This window comes from Cajanus cajan, chromosome 6 (genome assembly GCF_000230855.2).
Source record: "Cajanus cajan strain Asha chromosome 6, NIPB_CcT2T_4, whole genome shotgun sequence".
Classification (NCBI taxonomy): domain Eukaryota; kingdom Viridiplantae; phylum Streptophyta; class Magnoliopsida; order Fabales; family Fabaceae; genus Cajanus; species Cajanus cajan.
In genome coordinates this window covers 18209335-18236325 of record NC_138522.1, presented here as the reverse complement: position 1 = coordinate 18236325, position 26991 = coordinate 18209335, and the positions used below count along the sequence as shown (strand labels likewise).

The 26991-nt window shown below is 34.8% G+C and overlaps 1 protein-coding gene and 1 non-coding gene across 2 annotated transcripts; one reads left to right on the top strand and one right to left on the bottom strand.

Annotated features, from left to right (window-relative positions):
- The first annotated feature begins 20596 nt into the window (after positions 1-20596).
- Positions 20597-20703, top strand: LOC114915186 (small nucleolar RNA R71). The gene has a single exon (XR_003803113.1). It is a non-coding gene; the product is annotated as a small nucleolar RNA R71 (small nucleolar RNA).
- A 1431-nt stretch (positions 20704-22134) lies between these two features.
- Positions 22135-25098, bottom strand: LOC145958590 (uncharacterized). Its single transcript, XM_083076094.1, has one exon. The coding sequence runs from the start codon at positions 25096-25098 to the stop codon at positions 22135-22137; it is 2964 nt and encodes a 987-aa protein (XP_082932220.1).
- Between the last annotated feature and the right edge of the window lie 1893 nt (positions 25099-26991).

Sequence of the window (26991 nt, the reverse complement as noted above, 5' to 3'; positions counted from 1 at the left end):
AATCAGCATCATCCAGGCATTCTACAAGTATTAATTAAACAATAGTTCAGGTAAAAAAAGGATTAAAAAAAATCAACGACAGAAACAATGGAGAAAATGACCTAATTGAGGTTCCAGTCTGTAAGAAGCACATTCCGCCATGGCAAAGAACGAAGAAACAAAGAGAGTGATCGATGCAGAAACCGTGAATGATAATCAATATATGAATCAATCACACTTTTTACCTTTGTTTTGTTATTTCTTCCTTTGCTTTTTGCTCTTTCCCGTCAGCTTCTTTACACATAGAGACGTGACTGCCGAAAAGCTCTGTTACTTATGGGTTCCGCTAGCTAGAAAACATTGTTTGCTACTCTGGTTTTGAACAAATTGAGTTTTTGGATTCCACCACAAAATGATTCCTCCAAAAGACCAACGCAATTGGGATGCCAAAAATACGAACCAAAGATTGAAGTTTTGTTTCGATTCTAGGAAGTAAAAATAAAAAAAAAGGCATTTGAAGAAGTTGAATTCAAAGAGTTTTGTTAGGGTTTGAAGAAAAGGAAAAAATAAAAACGTTGCTGATGAGCTATAGAGTCACTCAATCGAAGAGGGAAATGAAAAAAATGGGCGGAAATAAAAAAAAAGAATGAATTTAATTTTAATTTCAAGATTTTATATTAAAATAAAAGTTAAAATAATTTTACTGAGGGTTACTAAACAAACACTTGGCATTTCCCTGGGGTTCAAAATAAAACCCACCCTCTAATTTAATTAGAGTTCTTGAAACCTCCATTAGTTACGTACATTTCCAAGAGTTATAATAACCCCAATTAAATAACCTCCATTAAATACAATAATTCTTGTAGTGCCAATTTGCTTAAAATTGGCTTGAGTCATTTTGGAAAGGCTTGAGGCATTTTTGCAGAGTTTCCAAATCTGATAAATTCGCTCAAGCTAAATTGTATTCGCTTGAGCCTTTTATTTTCCAATGAAAATCATGATCTCTCTGCGATTTCTTCACTTATGCATATGGAAAAAGGCTTAAGCAAAAAGAAGAAAAAAATTTCAAATAGCTTAAGCGAATGTTTTTTAGCTCAAGCCTTTTTTTTCAAAAATTTTCAAAAACTTTCTACCAAAATTTTGCTCAAGCCAATTTCAAATGGCTTAAGCGAATTTGTCCTTGGAATATACATGTAGTATTTGGCTTAAGCTCTTTAAAAATCGCTTAAGTGATTTAGATCCAATGCCTACACCCTTCTCTGTGCATATTTACCTTAAGTGAGATCCAATTCACTTAAGCCCTTTGGATTAAAAAAAAGAAATATATATACTAATTTCTCTCTCCCACTACTATTCCTCAATGCTTTTCATTACTCATCAGTCACCCAGAAACATTCAACCCTCCATATTTATTCTCCATTTTCCCCCAATTCAAAGTGAACCCTAAGCTATGAAAGCAATTATAAGCAGCTCTTCAACAAGCTCAGCTCACGTTCTATTTCTCAGAAGATGCTCGTTCTCCATTTCTTTTTACTCGCTTCTTTGTAAAAGAAAAAAAACTTGTTGTCTAGCTATCAAAACCAAAAATCACAATTAATTGGAAAATTCAGCTACTATTCAGCACTATTCACGCGCCACATTTTTGCATCAGATTTTGCACCACATTTGTAACACTTCCACACCATATTCCCACATTTTTAGAGCCCGAACAGAGGACTAGAAGGGAGAGAAAACAGAGTATGCCTACAACAAACGAAATGAAACAGAGTACACACTAATCTGGCGCACCAAAACAGAGCAAAAATCGCACCAGAAATTGCACCAAACCGCACCAGAAAATGCACCAGAATGCACCAAAAAATGCACCAGAATGCACAAAAAAAATAGAGTTATCCTACTTCACAATGAATACACGAATATAGAAACACTAACATACATAAACATGAACACAAACATAACACAACACACACTATATTATGAACCTTTGGCTGGGGCGTTGCTCCCCGGCAACGGCGCCAAATTTGGTCGCTGTCGTACCTGATCAAATAAAATACGAAATTTATAGTACTAGGAAGTCACTCCTAGGTCGTATCTCAAGGAGAAACAATACCAATCCGAGGTTCATGAAATACAAATAAACACACTAATGGAGCTAAATTGAAGAAGGTTGATAATCTTCAATAACTCCATGCTTAGGACCGAAATGCCTTGAGGTTATCCTTAAGAGAAGCTTGAAACTCCATGAAAATAAGCTTCCATGGAGGAGAAGCCTTGGAGAAGGTTCGGTCACTTCTAGTGTGATGTAGAAGATTAAGGAACCTAGGTAAGGTTTGAAACCTTTGGTGAATTCTTAGTGAAAAAATTCTCCACGGTTTTTGAGAGACTCTTGATGAGAGAAATCTGAAGTTTATTTCTCAATTTTGTCAAAAGTGAGTACAAGAGAGGTAATTACAAATATATAGGTTAGAGGTAGCTTCTAGGAGAAGCTAACCTTAACCATGGTTCACTAGGAACCATGGTAAGGTATACTTAACTCCCACGGTTTAGCTTAGCTTGTAGGAGAAGCTAACCTTGACCATGGTTCACTTAAGAACCATGGTAAGGTAAGCTTACCTTACTTGAGTTTAGAAGCTTGCAAGGCAAGCTTCAAAACTCAAGAAGTGTAGCTTGAAATTTTCGGCCAAAGGAGGACAAAGGAGCTAGGCGGCCTTGGACTAAGTTTGCTCCATGAATTAATTTGAAAATATTTGATTTGATTTAGTTAGGTTCATCATATGATGATGAGACCTAGCTAAATCAAATCTATGAAAAATTAGGAGCAAAATGAGTCCAATATGCAAAATTTTGCCTAGGCCCAACTCAGGCCCAAATTCTAGTCACACCCTCAAGCTTTGCTAAATGTCACCCGTTTTTCCCTACTAAAAAAATACAAAATGAATGTATCAACTAGGGAGGTTGAATGGAGTTAAACTCTCCAAGTAACCTACCTCAAAATCAATATACAAACACTAGAAAAAGCAAGTAAAGTTCCTCACAAATACAAAGGCAAAAAATAACCTATACAAAAGACTACTATATGTACAAACATAAGAAAAAGGTCTTTAAGATCATCCCATTCCTCTTGGTTCTTTTAGTATATCACCTCTTGGATTCCTTGGCCTTGGCCATAGTCTATCATCCCCTCCCTCTTGAAAAGGATTTGACCTCAAATCTCGAGGGTCCTCATGATTATTGGCCATACCTGCAAATATATAATAAAATTCATCAGAGGTGATATTTTCAACAAATAAATGTGAAAGGAAGATCCTAGAAGGAATCCTTTCATGGAACCTAAAGAAATCTATGACACTAGACCTACTAATATAATGAATAGGATCCTCTCCTAAACATAGACTAGGTATATTTCTAAATCCTAAAAATGTGCTGAAGCTAAAACTATAGCACACTAAAGATTTAATTCTAAAAACTAAAATATCTTGTCTAAAGTACCCTATGTGGTAAGCTAGGCATTTCCTAGAAAATAATGAAAATACTACCAAGAAATTCCCTAAACAATTTTGGATTATATTATTTGTTGGATAGTTATGAAAAGAATTTGTCACAAGGAACCTTGAAGGTTCAGATGTTATATCCAACAAATAATATATTCCATAAATTGGGTGCATTATTGACACAACTAAGGTAGGAAGACTATCTACCTTGGGCACCACCAAGGAAGTAGTATGAGAAGTAGAACTAAATGAAGTCCACTTCTCCTTCACATAATCTTGAAGTTGAGATTCTTTTTCTTTAAAAATAATGGATTTGTGAATCTTTTCTTCAAGACTAGTGGCAGCGTGAGGGTAAGAGTTAAGGTCTTTATGAATAAAGAGAATAGTTTTCATAGGTTCTTTAGTGATAAAGCAATTCTCTTTAGGCATAATTACCTTAGAGGATATTTCTTCCTCTTTACTCTTCCCTACCTTTTCTCTTTTTCTTTTGTTTTTCATTTGTGCTTGATCCTCAGCCACTTGTTGAGGTGAGAGAGGATAAAGTACAAATTTCTTTTCCTTGTGAGTGAAGGTAATTTCATTAGTAAGACCATCATGTACAGTTTTCTTTTCAAATTGCCATGGTCTTCCTAACAAAATATGACAAGCTTCCATTGGTACTATATCACATAAAGCTTGGTCCTCATACTTCCCAATGAAAAACTTGACCTTCACTTGTTGGTCAACTACTATGTCACCATCCTTATTAAGCCATTGCAAATGATAAGGTTGAGGATGTGGCATAGTAATTAGACTCAACTTTTTAACCAACCTAGTGCTACAACAGTTGCACCATGAACCACTATCAACAATGAGAGAACAAGCATTATTTAAAACATTACATCTTGTATGAAAGAGGTTCTCTCTTTGTGATAGGGTACCACTAGGTTGATTATGAAGGATTCTCCTAAGCATTAGGAGCTCTCATTCATAAGGATAAATGGGCTCCACTTTGGACCTTTGAAGCTTTGTTTCAACCTCACTCTCACTAGAAGAGGAGGTAGTAGTCTCTTCTTGACTACTATAAGTGTCATGCCCCCTTAAGATCATGACTTTCTTTGTAGGGCATTGAGAAGTAATGTGGCCTCTCCCTAAACACTTGAAACATTTAATATCACTAGTCTTTGTGCTAGTGTGTGGAGTGATGAGATCTTTATCCTTATCTTTGTTTTTCTCTTTCCTCTTAGCCAATTCTTTGGAGGGTTTTGAAATAATTTTCTTTTCAAAAGGTTTCTTCCTCCATGTAGTCTTTCTTAAGAGATCTAGAGTGGGAGCTTTCTCTTTTAGAAGATTTTCTCAATATTTGTTGTTTTACCCTTACACAAAGTTGGACCAAGTCATTTAGGTCCCTGTAGGGTAGTAGCTCCACTTGGTCTCTAATCTCTAAGTTAAGACCACTCATGAATCTGGCTACTGTAGTGGCTTCCTCTTCCCTTATACAAGCCCTCATCATGTAAAGCTCCATTTTTTGCCTGTACTGTTCTACAGACATATCTTTTTGTTGGAGCCTTTGGAGCTTATTCAAAAGCTCCCTGCCATAGTAAGAGGGAATGTGTCTCCTCCTCAATGCACTCCTAAGATCATTCCAATATTGGATAGGAGGATCATTGTGGAGACGTCTTTCTCTTTCCAAAGAGGTCCACCAATACATTGCATGCCCTTGAAAGCTAAGGGTTGCAAGTGGAAATTTCCTTTCTTCACTTACCCTATGGAAAGCAAAGAGTTGCTCAACCTTCATTTCCCAATCTAAATATATCTCCACATCATCTTTGCCAAAGAATTGTGGGAGGTCAACGTTGACTTCCCTTGGCCTAGTGGTTCTCCTAGGAGTATGTTGGTAGTGATCCCCTTGATTCATGCTTTTATTAGGGGATGTGTATTGAGAATGTGAGCTCCTACTCTTTTTCCTATGTTTCTTCATATCTTCTTTCAATTTTTCTTCCTCTTGCCTTAAAATCCTCAATTCTTCCTCTAAATAAGCAAGTTGTCTTTCTCTTTGAATCTTTTCCTTCTCTCTTTGAATGGACTCTTGCTTTTTCCATAGTTTAAGTGATTTGAGCTCTTTAGTGATATATGAAAGGCTTTTTGGAGAGCCATCACTTTCACTAGGGGAGGAATCTTGAGACATTTTAATTCAAGAAAATATTTTCACACAAAAATAGTTTTTATGAAAGTAATATTTTTTTTTTTTGAAGTGCTTTAGACTTGGCACTTGGAGGTCTAAGAGTACAAATTGAACTTTGGAGGGAGGTGAGCTACTAAAGAGCCACTTAATAACCAAGCCTCTTCAAGTAAAAATCACTAAACCCCCTTGTACTTTTGCCTTGCACAAATCAATTTTCACAAAGATCTTTTCTCAAAGAAAAATAACAAACAAGTGCCTAAGTGTACAATTTATATGATGCTTGAAATCATAAAGAGCAAGAAAACATAAATTTCTTGAAAACTTAAATGACTGAAAACATAAATTGCTTAAAACATAAATTGCTTGAAAACTTAAAGACAAGAAAACATAAACTAGGCGTGGTAAGCAATTTAAACCTAGGTGAGAGCTTGAAAGGTACCAAAGACCTTCAAGGACCACTCTCACAAGTACTACACGGTTTTACTATGAGAACTCTTAAGGAGAGATGGAGATACACCAAAGGTACTCCAAGACACTCCTTAATAAAGGCCTTGTACAAAAATTTGGAAAACAAAAATTACAAGAAAATTGAAATTCAAATTTTCTTCAAATGAAACGCAAATTCACACTCCAAATGAAATGTAAATTTACTTTCAAATGAAATTAGTGGCTGCACTTAATTTCAAAGAAAACAAATTAGCCACTAATTAGAAACAAATTTTAGTAACGGATTTTGTAAGGAAAAACAAGTTTTAGAAACCAAAAAATTCCGTCACTAAAATTAGTCACTAATTTTTTTACAAAAATTTTCACAAATGATTTAGCTCCTTCTTGCTCCAATCCAGCCACCAATTTGCAGCCTCACAAGGTGTTTTCACTCCACTTTAGAAGCAACCTTGACTTAAGTCACTTCTAGGTGTTTTCAAGAGCCTAGCCACCAAGAGAGAACAAACTCCCTAAGCAACCACCAAAGCCTTCAAGTGGATGTCCTTTGCCTTGGCCTCCTACACCTTTCAAGAAGCACTCAACCACCTTCAAGACTGGAATATTAGTGTAAAACTGAAAAAGAACAATTTAGAATAGCTACACCAAATGGTAGAATGAAAGGAGACAAACTAGAAGGAGTTTCACAAAAAATGACAAACAACAATTAAGGCTAATTTTGGAAAGCTAGCACACAATAGAAATCCTATCAAAGGCACTAGAATGGATTACAAAACAAAAGCTAAGATTAGAAACAAAAATAAGACACAAATGATGTGGCTGGTCACAAAATTTATAGGCAAAAAGATTACCAAAACCGAGAGCAACACATTTCAACTTTTCACTCCTTTTTGGCTTTTTCTTTTGCTTTTTCTTTCTTTTATTTTTGGCAAAATATTTTTCACTTCATTTTCTTTTAATGTTCAGGAGTTTAATTGCCTTTTGAACACTTAGAAGTCTCGGTTTTAGGTTAGAAAAACTGCAGCAAAAATTTTACACAAAACAAGAGGTGTTCACATGCATTTTGTAACTAGTGCTTCACTATTTTGTATTGTTTTTAGGTCAAATTTTTAAGCACTTATTCTTTTGTTTTTCTCATGCATTTAGACCACTCACACCTCTGTTTTGTCTCTGTTTTAATGCTCAAAAAATTGCAATAGGTTTCAGCCACACAACAAGACTCAAAGAAACCTAACAGGAGAAGTGTTTAACAATTTTTTTTGACAAAACTTTTAATAAGACATAATAGAAACCTAACTCTAGGAAATTTGCTAGAACTAATAGCAAATTAGGAACTCAATCATGTAAAATAAAAGCACATATAGTAAGGTACAGATTTAATAAGCAAAGACACAAAAATTTTCGGACACAACAACACAAAACAAAAAAAAATTAGGTCAAACAAGCTAGTCTAGGAAGATTCAACATACAAAGGACTACACATGACTTTCTAAGACAAAACAATTGATTAAGAAACAAAATCTATACTCAATGCATGTTGTCCAATCACGGACACATGTGAATGAATGGAGAGAACTCAAGCAAAAATCAAAAGCACAAGCACAAGAGTACCTAAAGCACCAAAACCGAAATTGATTCACAAGAATAGGAACAAGCAAACATGAATCAATTACTTCATATTAGACATATAGGATCCATAAAAAATTTTAGAAGACATAGATCCATTCAGAAAACACAAGTTTAGACAAAAATAAGGAAGGAACAACACGGATTCAAGTAGAAAAAGTTTGGAAACAAAACCTCAAGAGCACTAGGCTCTAGATACCAAAAATGATGGAGCTAAATTGAAGAAGGTTGATAATCTTCAATAACTCCTTGAGGTTATCCTTAAGAGAAGCTTGAAACTCCATGAAAATAATCTTCCATGGAGGAGAAGCCTTGGAGAAGGTTCGGCCATTTCTAGTGTGATGTAGAAGCTTAAGGAACCTAGGTAAGGTTTGAAACCTTTGGTGAATTCTTATTGAAGAAATTCTCCACGGTTTTTGAGAGACTCTTGATGAGAGAAATCTGAATTTTATTTCTCAATTTTGTCAAAAGTGAGTACAAGAGAGGTAATTACAAATATATAGGTTAGAGGTAGCTTCTAGGAGAAGATAACCTTAACCATGGTTCACTAGGAACCATGGTAAGGTATACTTAACTCCCACAGTTTAGCTTAGCTTGTAGGAGAAGCTAACCTTGACCATGGTTCACTTAAGAACCATGGTAAGGTAAGCTTACCTTACTTGAGTTTAGAAGCTTGCAAGGCAAGCTTCAAAACTCAAGAAGTGTAGCTTGAAATTTTCGGCCAAAGGAGGACAAAGGAGCTAGGCGGCCTTGGACTAAGTTTGCTCCATGAACTAATTTGAAAATCTTTGATTTGATTTAGTTAGGTTCATCATATGATGATGAGACCTAGCTAAATCAAATCTATGAAAAATTAGGAGCAAAATGAGTCCAATATGCAAAATTTTGCCTAGGCCCAACTTAGGCCCAAATTCTAGTCACACCCTCAAGCTTTGCTAAATGTCACCATTCCCTACTAAAAAAATACAAAATGAATGTATCAACTAGGGAGGTTAAATGGAGTTAAACTCTCCAAGTAACCTACCTCAAAATCAATATACAAACACTAGAAAAAGCAAGTAAAGTGCCTCACAAATACAAAGACAAAAAATAACCTATACAAAAGACTACTATATGTACAAACATAAGAAAAAGGTCTTTAAGATCATCCCATTCCTCTTGGTTCTTTTAGTATATCACCTCTTGGATTCCTTGGCCTTGGCCATAGTCTATCACACACAGTATGAGGGGGTTTTCAGATTCAAATGAACAATACATCAACAGTAATCAATAAAATAGTACACTTTCCAACTCAGTTATCACACACACATTATTGGTTCAAAATATTATCTTCAGTCGTTTTAACCCTTGGTTCAATTTCTAATAATCACTAAACGTCATTACTCTTGTTTTAAACGTATACAAATGAAGCATTAGCATGCATTCATTTCTCTGTTTCATAGGATTAAGCAAACCATGAACAGAACATTCAACCCAGATGAACAAATACCTTAAGCCTGGAAAATAGAAGGGTTAGAACACGAAGATGCAGTGAAATAAACAGACCTCAATGAGCACTAAACTGAGTTAGAAAGTGTTACAAGTTTAGCCTTCCATGGAGGAAGACAAAGAAGAAAACAAAAAACTCAAAGGAAGAAAATGGAAGGATTCAATTTCTTAATACAACCAGAGAAGAAAGAATGGAAGAAAAACGTGATGAACAGCTCTAGAACAAGGAAAACGTCCAGAAGAAAGAAGAGAACGTGGTTACATCAAGTCTGCCTCCAAGTGGTGGCTGCATGGTTAGCCCTAAGACCTAAAAGACACATGGTCAAAACCCTAAACCAAAGTGGGCCTCCTTCCCATCTGTCTAGCCCAAAAAAGACTAAAACAAGGTAAACAAAAATGTAAGTATGTGGCTGATATGGTGCTGATGTGGCAAGTTGGTGTTGACATAGCGCTTACGTGGCACTTTATCTCTTGAAGTCCAAAAATAATATCGAAGCCCGAGAATGCTCCACAATTAACCTGAAAATAGTTGATAAGCAAAAATTAGACCAAGTGAATCAGAATTAATTAAAATTCAAATTATTGGCCCAATGAAACCCAAACAGTGAAACTGTACAATTAATAAGCGATTTAGCCCAAATTAACAATTAAAATAAGTACAGAAAGATAAATAAATAGGGGAAAATAATGACTCATCACCTCCATTAAATACAATAATTCTTGTAGAGCCAATTTGCTTAAAATTGGCTTGAGCCATTTTGGGAAGGCTTGAGGCATTTTTGCAGAGTTTCCAAATCTGATAAATTTGCTCAAGCTAAATTGTATTCACTTAAGCCTTTTATTTTCCAATGAAAATCATGATCTCTCTGCGATTTCTTCACTTATGCATATAGAAAAAGGCTTAAGCAAAAAGAAGAAAAAAAATTCAAATAGCGTAAGCGAATTTTTTTTAGCTCAAGCCTTTTTTTCAAAAATTTTCAAAAAATTTCTACCAAAATTTTGCTCAAGCCAATTTCAAATGGCTCAAGCGAATTTGTCCTTGGAACATACATGTAGTATTTGGCTTAAGCTCTTTAAAAATCGCTTAAGTGATTTAGTTCCAATGCGTACACCCTTCTCTGTGCATATTTACCTTAAGTGAGATCCAATTCACTTAAGCCCTTTTGGATTAAAAAAAAGAAATATATATACTAATTTCTCTCTCCCACTACTATTCCTCAATGCTTTTCATTACTCATCAATCACCCAGAAACACTCAACCCTCCATATTTATTCTCCATTCCCCCAATTCAAAGTGAACCCTAAGCTATGAAAGCAATTATAAGCAGCTTTTCAACAAGCTCAGCTCATGTTCTGTTTCTCAGAAGATGCTTGTTCTCCATTTCTTTTTACTCGCTTCTTTCTAAAAGAAAAAAAAACTTGTTTCACTTTAACTTCAAACCCAAGTAAGCACTTTTTTCCCTTCTTCATCTTAAACTGAGTTTAACTATTGTAAATGCTTGTCTTTTTGCTCTTTAGCATGTCAATTGTATCTTTTTCTGTTTTTGTGGTCTTTAAAATGTTAGTCTTATAGGTTTTAGATTTTTAGTTGAACTTCAGAGGACTTTGTATATTTTGATTTACGCTACTAGAAAAGGACTCTTCAACGTCACCAATTCTACATCGGTTTTAGTAAAAATGATGTAGAAACAAAATATAGTGGTATTTTTGTAATTATTTGAAAAATATAAAGCATATTTACATCGGTTTTAAGAGCAAACGATGTAAATATTGAATATTCTACATCGATTTATTGGAGGACCGATGTAGAATTGAAAACACGGTGACAATTTTGTATTTTCCTTTAATTTCTTAGTTGCATGCATGTTTTGGCTTCAGTGTGGCTTGTTTCAGATAATGCCTTAAATGTGTGATTTTGGGTAAAGAAGCTAAACCGAGCCTTAAATTTCACGTGTTTTGTGGAGAATATGGAGGAATAATGGATTATGAAAGGTGTTGTTGGATATGTGAGTGAGGACCAACATTTTAATGTTTAGTGGATTTTGTGATTTAGGTGGGCCATGGGTTATTTTTGTTATATTAGCTATATATTGGCATGCCCGCTGAAATGCAATTTCAGCAATTTGGATATTTCTAGGAAATATTGTGGTGAACTTGACGTGAATGCATAGTAATTCACATTAATATGAATTGCTAGTGCTTACATATTAATTCAAATTTCTAGGAATATGAATTGACATGTGGAAATTGTGGGCCAGGGGTTTATCATGGATACTAACAAATTATTATTATTATTATTATTATTATTATTATTATTATTATTATTGTTGTTGTTGTTGTTGTTGTTGTTGTTGTTGTTGTTATTTGTCATGTAAATTCACTCTTTAGTGTCTTATTATTATTATCTTTTTCCTATGTTTGAATAAATTGATGTGATTAATTGTTTTTCTTCATGCTTCCTTATTTGTATACTGGTTTTGTGTTTTAGAATGCCTCCAAGAAAGCCCACTCATCAAATTCCTACCAGCAAAAAATGCAAGGGCATAGTTCAAGGAGAGGCCTATCAACAACCCCATCATCAAGGCCTCGAGGAGGAGGTAGAGACCAATATTCCTCAAGAGATCTTGGAACCATTGAACAAAACATATTTCTAAATCGAGCAAAACAACAACGGTATGTGGAGTTGGAGAATAAAAAAGTCATAGCAGAAAGGCAAGTGGTCTTACAAGCAGGTGAATGTGATGAATTTCTAGGGGAATTTCAACGGAGGAATTGGATGAGATTGACTGATCTCCCAGAAAAATACAATGAAAAAATTGTAAAAGAATTTTATGCAAATGCATGGCCAATTAGAAGAGATTTTGAAGTTATAAGGAAGTCTTGGGTTAGGGGTCATTGGGTATCATATGATCGGGATGCCATCAACAAATTGTTGGGTGAACCCATGGTGCTCTGTGAAGGCCAGAGTTGTTCTTATCAATTCATAAAAAAAAATAGCAAGCATGGGTTTAACAACCGTGAGGCGGCTAAATTTTTGTGTTTACCGGGCCAATCTTATGAGTCAAATAAGGGTTTTGCACGTCGTATTATAAGGGGAAAGATGATAAAAATTACTAGAGTTTGGATGACCTTTTTATTTGCTAATGTCACCCCTACTACCCATGTCTCGGACATCTGAATGTCACAGGTTCATCTTCTTTATTCTATCTTTCACTCACACGCATACACAGTTGATATTGCTACTATAACTTCAAACGAAATGTACCAATTTGTTATCTCTCCCCCCTCCAAGAAAACTATTTTAACAAAGCCTTTGGTTTTTCTTGCACTGATAACTGCATTATGCAAGGCTCATGGAGTGGTAATTCTAGCTAAACCTCTTACTAAGATCCGAGGGCCTATTAATGCCACATTTATTGACAAACTTTGCATTATGAGACAACAAAGGTTCTGACTGCATAGAAGGATGATATGGAGGAACAAGAGCTGTCGGAGCCTTTGTTGTCTCATTATTGCAAAATTTGTCAATATATGTGTCATTAATAGGCCCTCGGATCTTGGTAAGAGGTTTAGCTGGAATTACTACTCCATGAGCCTTGCATAATACAGTTATCAGTGCAGGAAAACCTAAAGGCTTTGCGGAAATAGCTTTCTTGGAGGGGAAGAGATAACAAACTGGTACATTTCATCTGAAATTATAGCAACAATATCAACTGTGTATGCGTGTGGGTGCAAGATAAAATAAAGAAGATGAGCTCGTGACATTTGGATGTCTGAGACATGGGTAGTAGGGGTGACATTAGCAAATAAAAAGGTCATCCAAGCTCTAGCAATTTTTGTCATCTTTCCCCTCATAATATGACGTGCAAAACCCTTATTTGACTCATAAGATTGGCCTACTAAACACAATAATTTAGCCACCTCAGGGTTGTTAAACCCATGCCTGCTATTTTTTATGAATTGATAAGAACAGCTCTGGCCTTCACAGAGCACCATGGGTTCACCCAACAATTTGTTGATGGCATCCCGATCATATGGTACTCAATGACCCCTAACCCAAGACTTCTTTATAAATTTAGAATCTCTTCTAATTGGTCATGCATTTGCATAAAATTATTTTACAATTTTTTCATTGTATTTCTCTGGGAGATCAGTCAATCTCATCCAATTCCTCTATTGAAATTCCCCTAAAAATTCATCACATTCACCTACTTGTAGGACCACTCGCCTTTCTGCTATGACTTTTCTATTCTCCAACTCCGCATACCATTGTTGCTTTGCTCGGTTTTGAAATATGTTTCTATTCAACGGTTCCATGATCTCTTGAGGAATATTGGTCTCTACCTCCTCCTCGTGGACTTGATGTTGGGGCTGTTGTGAGGCCTTTCCTTGAACTATGCCCTTGTGTTTTTTGTTGGTAGGAATTTGATGAGTAGGCTTTCTTGGAAGCATTCTAAAACAGAAAACTAGTATATAAATAAGAAAGCATGAAGAAAAGTAGTTAATGACATCAATTAATTGAAACATAGGAAAAAGATAATAATAATAATTTTAATAATAATAATAATAATAATAATAAAAACAAGACATTAAGGAGTGAATTTACATGTCAAAATAATAATAATAATAATAATAATAATAATAATAATAATAATAATAATAATAATAATAATAATAATAATAATAATAATAATAATAATAATTTGTTAGTATCCACAATAAATCCCTAGCCTACAATTTTTACATGCCAATTCATATTCCTAGAAATTTGAATTAATATGTTAGCACTAGCAATTCATATTAATGTGAATTACTACGCATTCACGTCAAGTTCACCACAATATTTCCTAGAAATATCCAAATTGGTGAAATTGCATTCCAATGGGCGTGCCAATATACAACCAATATAACAAAAATAACCCATGACCCACCTAAATCACAAAATCCACTAAACCTCAAAATGTTGGTCCCCACTCACAGATCCAACAACACATTTCATAATACATTATTCCTCCATATTCGCAACAAAACACATGTGAAATTTAAGGTTCGGTTTAGCTTCTTTACTCAAAATCACACGTTTAAGGCATTATCCAAAACAAGCCACACTGAAGCCAAAACAGGCATTCAACTAAGAAATTAAAGGAAAATATAAGCCCTTGACCCTCCTAAATCAAAATATACAAAGTCCTCCAAAGTTCAACTAAAAATCTAAAACCTATAAGACTAACATTCTAAAGACCACAAAAGCACAAAAATATACGATTGACACTCTAAAGAGAAAAAAGACAAGCATTTACAAGAGTTAAACTCAGTTTAAGATGAAGAAGGGAAAGAAAATGCTTACTTGGGTTTGTAGTTAAAGTGAAACAATTTTTTTTTTCTTTTAGAAAGAAGCGAGTAAAAAGAAATGGAGAACGAGCATCTTCCAGGAAACAGAACGTGAGTTGAGCCTGTTGAAAAGTTACTCGTAATTGCTTTCAAAGCTTAGGATTCGCTTTGAATTGGGGGAAAATGGAGAATAAATATGGAGGGTTAAGTGTTTCTAGGTGACTGATGGGTAATGAAAAGCATTGAGGAATAGTAGTGGGAGAGAGAAATTAGTATATATATTTCTTTTTTAATCCAAAGGGCTTAAGTGAATTGGATCTCGCTTAAGGAAAATATGCACATAGAAGGGTGTATGCACTAGGACTAAATCACTTAAGCGATTTTTAAAGAGCTTAAGCCAAATATTACATGTATGTTCCAGGACAAATTGGCTTGAGCTATTTGAAATTGGCTTGAGCTAAATTTTGGCATAGAGTTTTTGAAAATTTTGGAAAAAAGGGGGCTTGAGCCAAAAAAAAATCTGCTTAAGCTATTTAGAATTTTCTTCTTTTTTTTTTTTTTTTTGCTTAAGCCTTTATCCATTCGCTTAAGCGAAGAAATGACAGAGAGATCATGATTTTCATTGGAAAAGAAAAGGCTCAAGTGAATACAATTTAACTTGAGCGAATTTATCAAATTTAGAAATTCTGCAAAAATAGCTCAAGCCTTTCCAAGATGGCTCAAGCCAATTTTTAGCAAATTGGTTTTGACACATTTCTAAAATTAGAATTAGGTACTTTGTTTATATTACCCTTTTGAACTCAATTGACACAATTAGTCTCCAACCAAAATTTTAAAAACTTCACATCATTTAGGCTTGAAGTCCTTAATCCTTTCTTGATTGATTGCCACTAAGAATCAAATCACATGATCTTCAAACGACTTAACAAAAGTGACAATTATAAACTTAAGCATTGATTCTAATTTCACACATATACTCCTCTAATCCTCAAACAACCAAATTCTACTCTCTTCCCAAAATACACTTACTTTCAAAATGCATATTTGAAAACAACCTAAAACTTAAATCAAAACACACAACAAAACATGCCAAAAACCACACACAACAAGATCTAAATATGCTAAACCCAACTTCACACACTGATAAAAAAATATAAAAGCATGAATTGAACACACCAATATATAAAACTTAAATCAAAGGAAAAGAGTGAGAAATTGTTGGGTTGCCTCCCAGTAAGCGCTCTTTTAACATCACTAGCTTGATGGAGCCAATATCTTCAATGGTCTTCCAACGTAAACACAACAATGACTCTTTCAAAGTCACCACCTATGTAAGGTTTTAATCTTTGCTCATTCACTACCTAACTTCGTTTGGATAAAGGATCTTTTATTTCAATTGGACCATAAGACTTGACTTCTTTTTGATGCAAAATAGACCTGGCCACTTAGACTTAAGCTTTCCAGGAAATAATCTCATCCTAGAATTGAACAGTAAAACTGATGGCCAGGTTTGAAGTTCCTTTTTAAAATCTTCTTATCATGATATGCCTTGATTCTCTCCTTGTATTACTTAGAAGACTCGTATGTATTCAACCTCATTTCTTCAAGTTCAAGAAGTTGTAACTTCCTCTGTTCTCCAGCTGCTTTAGCATCCAAATTCAAAAATTTTAAGGTCCAAAATGCCTTATGTTCAAGCTCAACGGGAAGGTGACAAGCTTTCCCATATATCAATTGAAATGGTGATAAGGCTATTGGAGTTTTAAAAGATGTTCTATAAGCTCACAAGGCATCCTTTCTTGAAGAAGTAACGGTCTTCTCTAGAATTTTCTTAATCTCTCTATTAGATACCTCTTCCTAACCATTTGTTTGAGGATGGTAAGCTATTTCTACCTTATGCCTTACAACATAGTGTTCAAAAACTTTTTGAAGTTGGACATTATAAAAATGAGAACCTTAATTGCTTATCAAAACTCTAGGCGTGCCAAACCTAGTAAAAATGTTCTTCTTAACAAAATTTCACCATAGTTTTAGCATGTACCTTTTGAGTCGGGATTGCTTTCACCCATCTAGACATATACTCAAAAGCTAGCAAAATATACTCATTGGAAAAGGATAAAGGTAGTTGGCCAATGAAGTCAATCCCCCAACAGTCAAATATCTCAACTTGAATGTTTTGCAAGGGCATTTCATGTCTTTTAGAGATACCTCCTGTCCTTTGACAATTATCACATCTTTGTACATGTTCACGAGCATCTCTAAATAGAGTTGGCCAAAAGAATCCAGATTGAAGAACCTTTATAGCAGTTCTCTCTCCATTGAAATGACCTCGATATGGTGAGTTATGGCAGTGCTAGAGAATGTTATCGGTTTCTTCCTTAGTCACACATCTCCTTAAAAGATTATCAACTCCAATCTTAAATAGATGAGGATCATCTTACACATAATACTTAGCATCCCTAAAAAACTTCTTTCTTTGATGCCAATTTAAATCCTCAAGGATAACTCCAGTAGCCTTGAAGTTAGCCATGTCGGCAAACCATGGCCTTGCTTGAATTGCTAGAAGCTTTTCATCAGGAAATTCCTCTACCACTTCTAGTTCTAGTGCAATCACCTCACTGTTAACCAATCTAGACAAATGATCAGCTACATGATTTTCACTTCCTTTTTTATCTCTGATCTCTAAGTCAAACTCTTGTAGTAACAAAATCCATCTAATTAGTCTAGGTTTAGAATCAGACTTAGTCAGAAGATATTTTGTTGCAACATGATCTGTAAAAACTCTCACTTTTGAATCAATCAAGTATGATCTAAACTTTTCCAATGCATATACAATAGCTAGTAATTCTTTTTCAGTAGTTGCATAATTAACTTAAGTTTCATTTAAAACTTTACTAGCATAATGTATAGCATGGAAAATCTTGGATTTTCTTTGACCTAGGACTGCCCCAACTACATAGTCACTAGCATCACACGTTAGTTCAAAATTTAAATTCTAATCAGGAGTAACAATAATTGGAGCTGAAATCAATTTTTGTTTTAATAATTCAAAAGTATTCAAAAAAGATGTGTCAAAATTAAATTGAATGTCCTTATTAAGCAAGTTGCTTAGTGGCTTTGCAATCTTTGAAAAGTCCTGGATGAACTGTCTATAAAATCCAACATAACCAATGAAACTCCGAATTCCTTTGACATTTATTGGTGGAGGAAGTTTTTCAATGATCTCTACTTTGGCCTTATCAACTTCAATACCTCTGGAAGAAATTTTATGGCGCAACACAATTCCCTCTATTACCATAAAATGACATTTCTCCCAATTAAGCACAAGATTAGTCTGAATACACCGCTTCAATACGGTGTTAAGATTCTCCAAACAATTAGAAAAAGAAGAACCAAATACAGAAAAGTCATCCATGAATACTCTTATACATTTCTCAACTAAGTCAGAAAGATGGCAAGCATGCATCTCTGGAATGTAGCTAGTGCATTGCATAGACCAAAAGGCATTTTTCTATAAGCAAAGACACCAAATGGACATGTGAAAGACATCTTTTCTTGATCTTCTGGGTCCACTACAATCTGATTGTAGCTAGAGTACCCATCCAAGAAACAATAGTATGCTTGTCCAGCTAACCTCTCAAGTATCTGATCCATGAACGGTAATGGAAAGTGATCTTTTCTGGTTGCTTGATTGAGTTTTCTAAAATCTATACACATTCTCCACAATGACAGTCCTTGTCGGAATCAATTCGTTGTTCTCATTCTGAACCATTGTCATCCCTCTTTTCTTTGGTACAACCTGAACAAGACTTACCCATGTACTATCTGAAATATGATAGATTATTCCTACTTCTAAAAGCTTTAAAACCTATTTTTTCACCACTTCCTTCATTGTTGGATTTAAACGCCTTTGAGGTTGAGCCACATGTTTATAGTTTTGCTCCATATGAATTTTGTGAATGCAATAGGAAGGACTAATACCTTTCAAATATTCTAAAGTCCAACCTATAGCTTCATAATTTTTCTTTAACACATTAACTAATTGTTTTCTTCAAAGGGAGTCAAAGAATTGCTAATGATAACTAGTTTATTTCCATCATTTTCCAAAAATACATATTTAAGTTTTGGTGGCAACATCTTCAATTATGGTTTTAGCACTCCCATGTTTGCATTTTTCTCTAATTCTTCAATCTTCACTTTCTCTAGAAGAATCTCTTTTGCAAAATAAAGATCCCTCAAACACTCTTCAATTTCTTTCTCTTCTTTCTCATTCAAATCTTCCAAGGCATCGATAAGTGCTTTCTCCAAAGGACTAGAAGTATGCAACTGCTTCCTAGTGGAATGAATTAAATCATCAATCACATCCACTATCATACACTCATCTTGCTTACATGGATACTTCATAACGTCAAAAACATTAAAATTGACTTCATCATCCTGCACTCGCACCTTCAAATTGCCATCATCTACATCAATTATTACTTTTGCAGTCTTCATGAATGGTCTACCCAAAATCAATGGTACTTGTTTATCCTCTTCCATATCCATCACCACAAAATCCACTAGAAAGAAAATTTTATCTACTTTCACCACCACATCTTCCACTATCCCATGAGGATCGATATTTCACTGACCTATCTGCCAACTGAAGAGTCATCATAGTAGGCCTAGCTTCTAGATCACCAATCCTTCTCATCATAGATAAGGGCATTAAGTTAATGTTTTCCCCTAAATCTAACTATGCTTTTCCCACAGGTAATCTTCCAATGGTGACTGGAATGGTAAATCTACCAAGATCTTTGGATTTTTGAGGTATGGATTTCTAAATGATTGCACTACATCCTGCCTCCAACTCCACTATTCCATCTTCAATTAATATTTTCTTCATAGTCATAAGCTCCTTCATGAATTTTGCATAAGTGGACATCTGTTCCAATGTTTCAGAAAATGGAATATTAATTTGCAGCCTTTTAAAAATGTTTAGAAAGTGGGCAAATTGTCTCTCTCTATCTTTCTTAGAAGGAGCATGTGGGTATGGCAAATCCTTGACTGGTCGGATTGTAGCTACACCTTTCTCTTTCTTTCTTTATTGATCACTTTTATCATTTTTTTCTTTTTTCTCAACTTTTTCCCTACCTTTCACATTTTCTCTATTTATATCCTCACCTTTATTTTTCTCAACTTCCTCCTTGATCTCTTTATCACTTTCTCTTTCACTCAATTTTTTCTCCTCAACATCCTCAGTATCATTCAAATTATCTCCAATCCCTTCCCAATCTCCTGTCCACTCCTTGTTGTGATAGACTTACAATGCTCTTTTAGGTTAGGTTAGGTGTTGGCTAAAAATGATCCTCCTTGTTGATTGGCAAGTTGCTTTTCTATCTAACCAACCTGAATCTCCAAATTCTTGATGGAAGCATCTGTATTCTTTTGATTAGCAAGGGAAGCTTGCATGAATTGGTTCAAGGTATCTTCCAACTTGGTTGTCCTTTCCTACATTGAAGAAAAGTAACCTTGGTGTTGTTGAGATGGTTTTCTATTGGAGGGTCCTACATCTTGTTTCCAACCATATTTCTGGTTGTTTCTATTGTTGTTCCTCCATCCCTGCATATAATTATTGGAAAAATTATTGAAATTACCTTCTCTTGGTTGTTGTTGACCCATGTAATTTACTTCCTTTTCCTGATCAGTACTAGGTCTTGCACAAAAACCATGAGCATGATCTCCTCCATATAAATCACAACTCAAAACTTGATGAGGTGGAGGAGTTGAAATAATAAATTGGAGCTGCTGAGGAAGTTTTGCCATCTGTTTAGTGAAAGCTTCAATTTGTTGATAAATTAATTTGTTTTGTGCTAAAATTGCACCATTTGTATTAAGATCAAGAATACCTCTCTTGGGATGACTATGCCTGCTATGTTGTGCTTGATGATCAGAAGAAGCCAAAGATTCTATAATTTTTGTTGCTTCATCAGGATCAACTGACATCATTGTACCTCTTACAAATACATCTAAGAGCATCTTGACCTCTAGCTTGATTCCATTGCAAAAGAAGTTTAGTTGAGCAATATCCTCAAAACCATGGTTAGGAAATTTCCTTAGAAGAGATTTGAAACGCTCCCAAGCTTCACAGAAAGGTTCATCCATCCCTTGGCAGAACGTAGCAATTTCTGATTTAGCACTGATATATTTTAAGGATGGATAAAATTAAAGCACATTAATGTGAAGTTTTATGTCATTAGAGAAGCAGAGAAACCAAAAGAAATCAGGTTGGAGCATTGCAGCTTTGAGGAACAGACTGTAGATAACATGACCAAAGCCCTCTCCAAGGGTCAATTTGAAATACTAAGATCAAGACTTGGAGTGCTCAAGAAAATCTCAAGGAGGAGTGTTAGACTTTGATAATTTTCTTGATTTTTTGAGTACAAAATCTATTGTACTGTACTTGTTTGAAAACAATCTGTTTTAGGTAAAAAGTAGGTGATTTGGAGTATGATTTTGGTAAAAATGCAGTAGGTAAAAGTGGGTAGTACAACTAAGTCAACAATGGATGCATTTTTTGAATAGTAAACTTGTAATATCAGAAATGGTTGTATTTTATAACTTGCTGATATGGAAAAAAAACGTGAATGAAAAACTGATTGCCTACTAAGAACTTTTCTTGCTCTATTTTGCTCTCCGCTCTTCCTATCATTTTGTTTTCATTTTTCATCATTTTAATTCTTTTCCCAACAATTCCTCCTTCAATTAAAAATTTCAAACTCCATCTACTTATTGTCCTGGATACTCCTCACAATTATCTTTAATAATACCATTGCTTTATAGTATTTCTTGTGTATCTTCCGGAAGTATTGAGATTGTTGAATGTCAAGTTTCAATACTCAAGTAACAGGACATCAACTCATCAAACTGTACGAACCATAAGCTCTTATATCACCATCGTAGGGGTCACAAGTGGGATGCCATTCCACCTTTTGCTCATGATAATCATCCACTTCTGCAACCACTAGCCATTTTGCAGTCCAAGTGGGACCATTTCCACCGATCCTCCTCAATGTTTGGTTTTGGTGCAATGGCTTGGTCTTTGTCCAGGGTGAAGTGGAGTGAAATCTCTTATGTCCTTCACCTTGAGGACAAAGTGAATTTTGCAGGTGAGAGTATTGATAGAGAGGACATTCTGATGATAGTATTCCAATTATAGAAACATACCCAAAAGGAATGCTAACAAGCTCATTGGTTTCAGAGAATAGAAGTCAGCTTTTTATTAGAATGCTTTTTATTATTCTGTTTTCTCCTCTACAGGCAACCAATAACATGTATTGAGAGCCCTCTATATAAGCTTTTGAGTGCATGAAAAAACTTAGAGGAATTTCAGAGCAATTTATTCCTTTACAGGCATCATTCAACCGTAACATAAAATTAATCTTCCCAAGGCATATCCAATTCTCATTGATTCAGATGGAAGAAGCCATTGTTTTTACATGGGAAAAAAATAGGAGATTTCCCGCATGAGGAAAAAAATAGATTATAGAAATAAATTACAAGCCACAATTCAAAGACTGGCGCATGATGGACAACTGGGCACACAAAATGAAAAAGATATAAATCTTGAATTTAGCTACAGAATGATTTCTGAATGTTGCGGCTTTGTTGAATGTGGACAGAAATTAACATGAAAACCATAACGAAACCATATATGGAAAAGAAATTTGAGCTCATTCTGTTGAAAACACCATTATCAGAGTATGGTTCTAAAATAGGGTCTCTGATGTAGTCATAGGAATAGAGAATTAGCCTTAGCAACGTGAGTCCAACATAGTACATTTTCCTCAGCGGCTTAACTTTGCTTTGCCACACAGACTTCTGAAGAGCCTGAGGAATCAGAAAAAAATCTTGAGCCCAAAGGACATGCATATGCACTTGTTGAATGAAGATGCCAGGCAGAAGAAGAACATCTATTAAGCCTAGGGACCTTAAATTATTTTTGAGAGATAGCTCGATTGCTAGTACAGCTGTTAGCACCAGGCACACAACAATGTGAACCTTCAAATTCCATAACAGAACATTCTTATTTTGGGGCAAACGCTTTTCCTTATCAGACCCATAAGCGTTTGACCTTCTCTTAGCTTCTAACACCTTCTTGTAGAGCCTTATAGTAAGAAGCAAGGAAACCAACACAAGAAGCCTTGTTATGATTTCTAGGGGATTTAATATAAGTTTATAATCATGAGATAAATCCTTGTAAGACGCAGATTCCTTTGATTCAAGAAGGATCTCTGTACCCCTCAACAACTCAGCTACATAACCAAGAATTTGTTCAGCAACCATGACAAGAGATATGTGAGGAATGGAAGTTACATTTCTTTTCATGTAACTGAGTTGGCTACAAATGATTCCAACGAGAGCACAGGAGAGTAGTATCCTAAGAACTCTTTCAAAGAGTTTTCTGAACGCCACATCATCTTGATGATTCAAATAGGGAACAATGTCTGTCTGAAGAGTGACAGCATTAAAATGAAGAGGATCATTTTCATGCCTTTGGCTAGTAATGGTTATTTCAACTGAAGGATTTTTCAGCCATCGTCCAATTAAAGGAGGGTACTGAACCTTAACATCCACGAGACAATCTAGGCCATGCCCAACATTGGTGCTCATATTTGAAACCATTCTGCAACCAATTAGATACATTTCACCAGCTAGTGGATCATATACACCTTCCAAGAATAAAGGTGACAGATGCCTATATTGCTGATTTGTAAATACTGAAGATCCTTCATTGAATATAAGATGCGAAGAGATATTGAGAAGTTGGGTATTTGTTAGTTTTTCAGTTCCTGCTGGTACATGTGGTCCAAATACTGGACCTAAAGAAAACACATCCATATGGATAAAGACCCTTGAGTTATGTTTGTCCAAGCAATGCTTGCAAATTGCATATGCATCAAAATTGAGATTTGAGGATAGAAAACTTAGCTGACCAAGTACATCTTGTTCATCTTTCAAAGCTGGATACTTCAAGAATGATGATTGCTTGAGAAGTCTGAATTTTGATGGCTGATTTCTCTCTCTAATTGAAGTTGCTAGCGTAATCATTGAGTAATTATATAATAAGCAAGAAGAACCGCATGGACCAAGACTCAAATGGAGAAGCACAGGACGTGGTGCATAATTAATCAGGAAAGGGAAAAACATGTTTGTTTCATTTGCAATGCTGGATATACTCCCCAGCATGAGACTTCTCTGCTTGATGGAGTACACTAGTGGAAAGTACAAGGATATCTGATACTTACATTCTTCCAACGTTGAATTAACTTCACCAGAACATCCAATCATGCATAGTTTCCCACTTGAGGAATACCATATCCCCTCAGCTAACAAAGTAAGGTTGGAGAGGCCTGTTCTTTCTCTTGCTGTTTCTTCCGGTATAGATGCAGGGAACAGTCTTAGTGTTGCTGAAATTCTTGCATTTTTCATATTATGATTGTTAGTTTCCTCCTCACATATTACATGTTGCAATATAAGCTTGAAATCTTCATGGTTCAATCTCCAGTTAGCTAAGCCAAATTCCTTTCCAGGTTGGAGAGGTCCTAGTTTGCTTTGGTAAGCATAACTGTTATTCAACAAATAATTTGGGATCACATTGAAAGGTTCTGAAATGCTTCGGAGAGTCTTGCAAAACTCAGAGCCACTGAATGTGAGTGCATCATTTAATGCCCATTCCCCTTGGCAAAAGTGTTTATCATCACAAGGTCTTGGCATTAATTCAGGACTAAAATGATACGTGGAATACCGACTCAGCTGAGAAGAAATATGAACATTATCAAAGTACTTCAAACTTCCATGTTTGTTTAAGCTTCTAATTTCACCCTTTATAGCCCTGCTTGTCAAATTGAATGTTTGAGGGTACCTCAGAACAAGCAAAATTTGATCATCTTGCAAAAGCCGTGGCTGGTGACTAAAACCAGACCAATGACTATTAGTTATGTCCCAATATTCAACATGGGGATCAGATATGGGCAAAGCTGCATTCCCCAACAGACACAACAAACGATCTTCGCTTTCAAAATAGACCCCTTCAAAGACAATAGTGAGGATGGAGAAACCAGGCATCATGGTGAAAGATGGAGAGTGAAGCGATGGGAAAAATGTAGTATTTCTAGATACTCCTATGGATAATATCCCTCCAACGTTAACTGAAGCATTTTCTAAGTGATGGACTACATTGATGTCCTGAACTTGGAAGGAAACAAGTTGCAAAGGATCAGCTCTATAAGGCAACCTATGCCATTGCATGTCACTATCATCGAATGGAATCAAAGGGAAACCCCCATTCTCCTGATTCCAATCTCCATTAGTGAAAGAGAGTTCACTATAAAGTGTGTAACCTCTATTATCATCAGGAACTGATTTAGATGGTGAAGTAAAATATGGGGTACAATGTTTTTCTATTTCAGCTACACGATTGTATGTATAGACTATAGAAGATTCCTCTATGAAATTCTTGTAAGCAACAGAACAACAAAGGAGCATAAGCAGTTGTAACGAAGTAAAAACGGTTAGAATTGAAGATTTGGCCATCAAACTTAGAAAGCATAGCACCAAACTACAACACTGGGAACATAGTAAAGAAATGAATGGGGTGTCACAAAAACGACATGCTAATGAAAAATGGGTGTCACAAAAGAAAAAAAAAAACACGAATGATTGTCAACTTGCCATGATCCCTGGTTGGTTATGGGAATGAAACAGGTACTTACAACGATTATTGAGTAGATGGTTAAAGGGAAGAGAGATCTATAAACGGGTTGATTCACGGAGACAGAAACTGACCTGAAAGAAGTTGCAACTTCTTTTGTTTAACCTCAGCAAAAATGGGAGTGGTGGAATTTCAAATACAAAGCTTATAATCAAACGTTGACCAAATTAATCTTCATTACAGGCTGGTAGCATGTGCTACAAAACGTTGAGGAAAATTCTTGCAGACATGTGTATTAAATTGGGTGCATTAGATAAATATATATACAATGTACAATTTTAGATTTGTGTCGCAAAAATAGTTAATAAACTAATTGGAAGTAGGGATGGCAACGGGTTCACGGGCGGGTAATTGTAAACACGTCCTTGTCTTGCAAGATGAAAATTGGTCACATATCCACTTTATATTTGTGCGGGTATCCATTAAGCGGGTATCTATGAATTTCTTGAATACCCTAGGATATTCATGGATATTTATAAATTTTTTAAGAAATTAAAAAAAATATATTAAAAATAATTTTAAGTTTATATTTAATATCATTGAAATATTAAAAATAAAAATTTTAAACTTGTATTTAACGTTAATTTTGTTAAAATAAAAATAATAAAAATGCAAGATAATCAATAAATTAAAATACATCAATCTCACAAGTAAAAGTCTCATATCAGAAAGTTACAATAATTCAATCTCATAATTCCAAACAAAAGTAAACAACTTAAAATACATAAATCTTATTGTGATGACTAATGTGTGGGCTGTGCGGCTATGGAAAGAAAATAAGATGAGAGAGTATAATTTTAAGGTTATGTGGTACAAGGATAATTAGGATATTTAAGAAATATTATTAAAAGGGTACCCGCAGGCATGGATATCATCATACTTGTCCCTGCCCTGTTTATAAACGGGTAAAAAATTATTCGTCCCCATTATCCACGAGTACTCAATTAGTCTATCCATTTATTATCTGTAGCGAATTTTACCTACAAATACCCGCGAGTGCGGGTATTTTTGTCATCCCTGATTGGAAGGTAAAAAAAATAATCTTTAACAAAAAACCCTGCAGTTTAAAATTGAAGTTTGAGTTCCGAAAATTGTTAGCGAAATTAGTTTGACTTTGTATTCTTCAACATGATACGGAAAGTTAATTAGACATATTATTTTATTCTTAAAATAATCTAATTGGGTGAGAACAAGTTATATATCTTAATTATTCTACAATTTTTATTTTGAAAGTTTAGCTGATTTTATGAACTAAAAATGTTTATTAAAAATAGTAGTTGAATTAAATAACAAATACATAACAGAATTAAAAAAATATAAAACAACAAATGCGTAAAAAGTCACAAAAAGTGATATCTACATATTTTTATATAGTTTTTTAATTTATGGATAAACATATATTTTTAAGTAATTACAATTGTCGATTTATAATTAATTTTGAACTTTAACGCTTTTCTTAAAGATGAAAAATTCTTAGAAAATTATAGAATAAATAATATAATAAATAAAATAATTTGTTACTATATATTTAATAAATTGTGTAATGTTAAAAGACATGGTATATAAAATTTTCTATAATAACCTAATAAAATGATGAGCTTGATGTCTGTTCTGGCCGAAGGGTGGACTAGGGTTTCTTCCTAGGTCAAGCCTTAGAGCCAGAACATTCAAAAGTGTAATCTGCCGTCTTAACTCTAAGGTTTTAGGTTTTATAC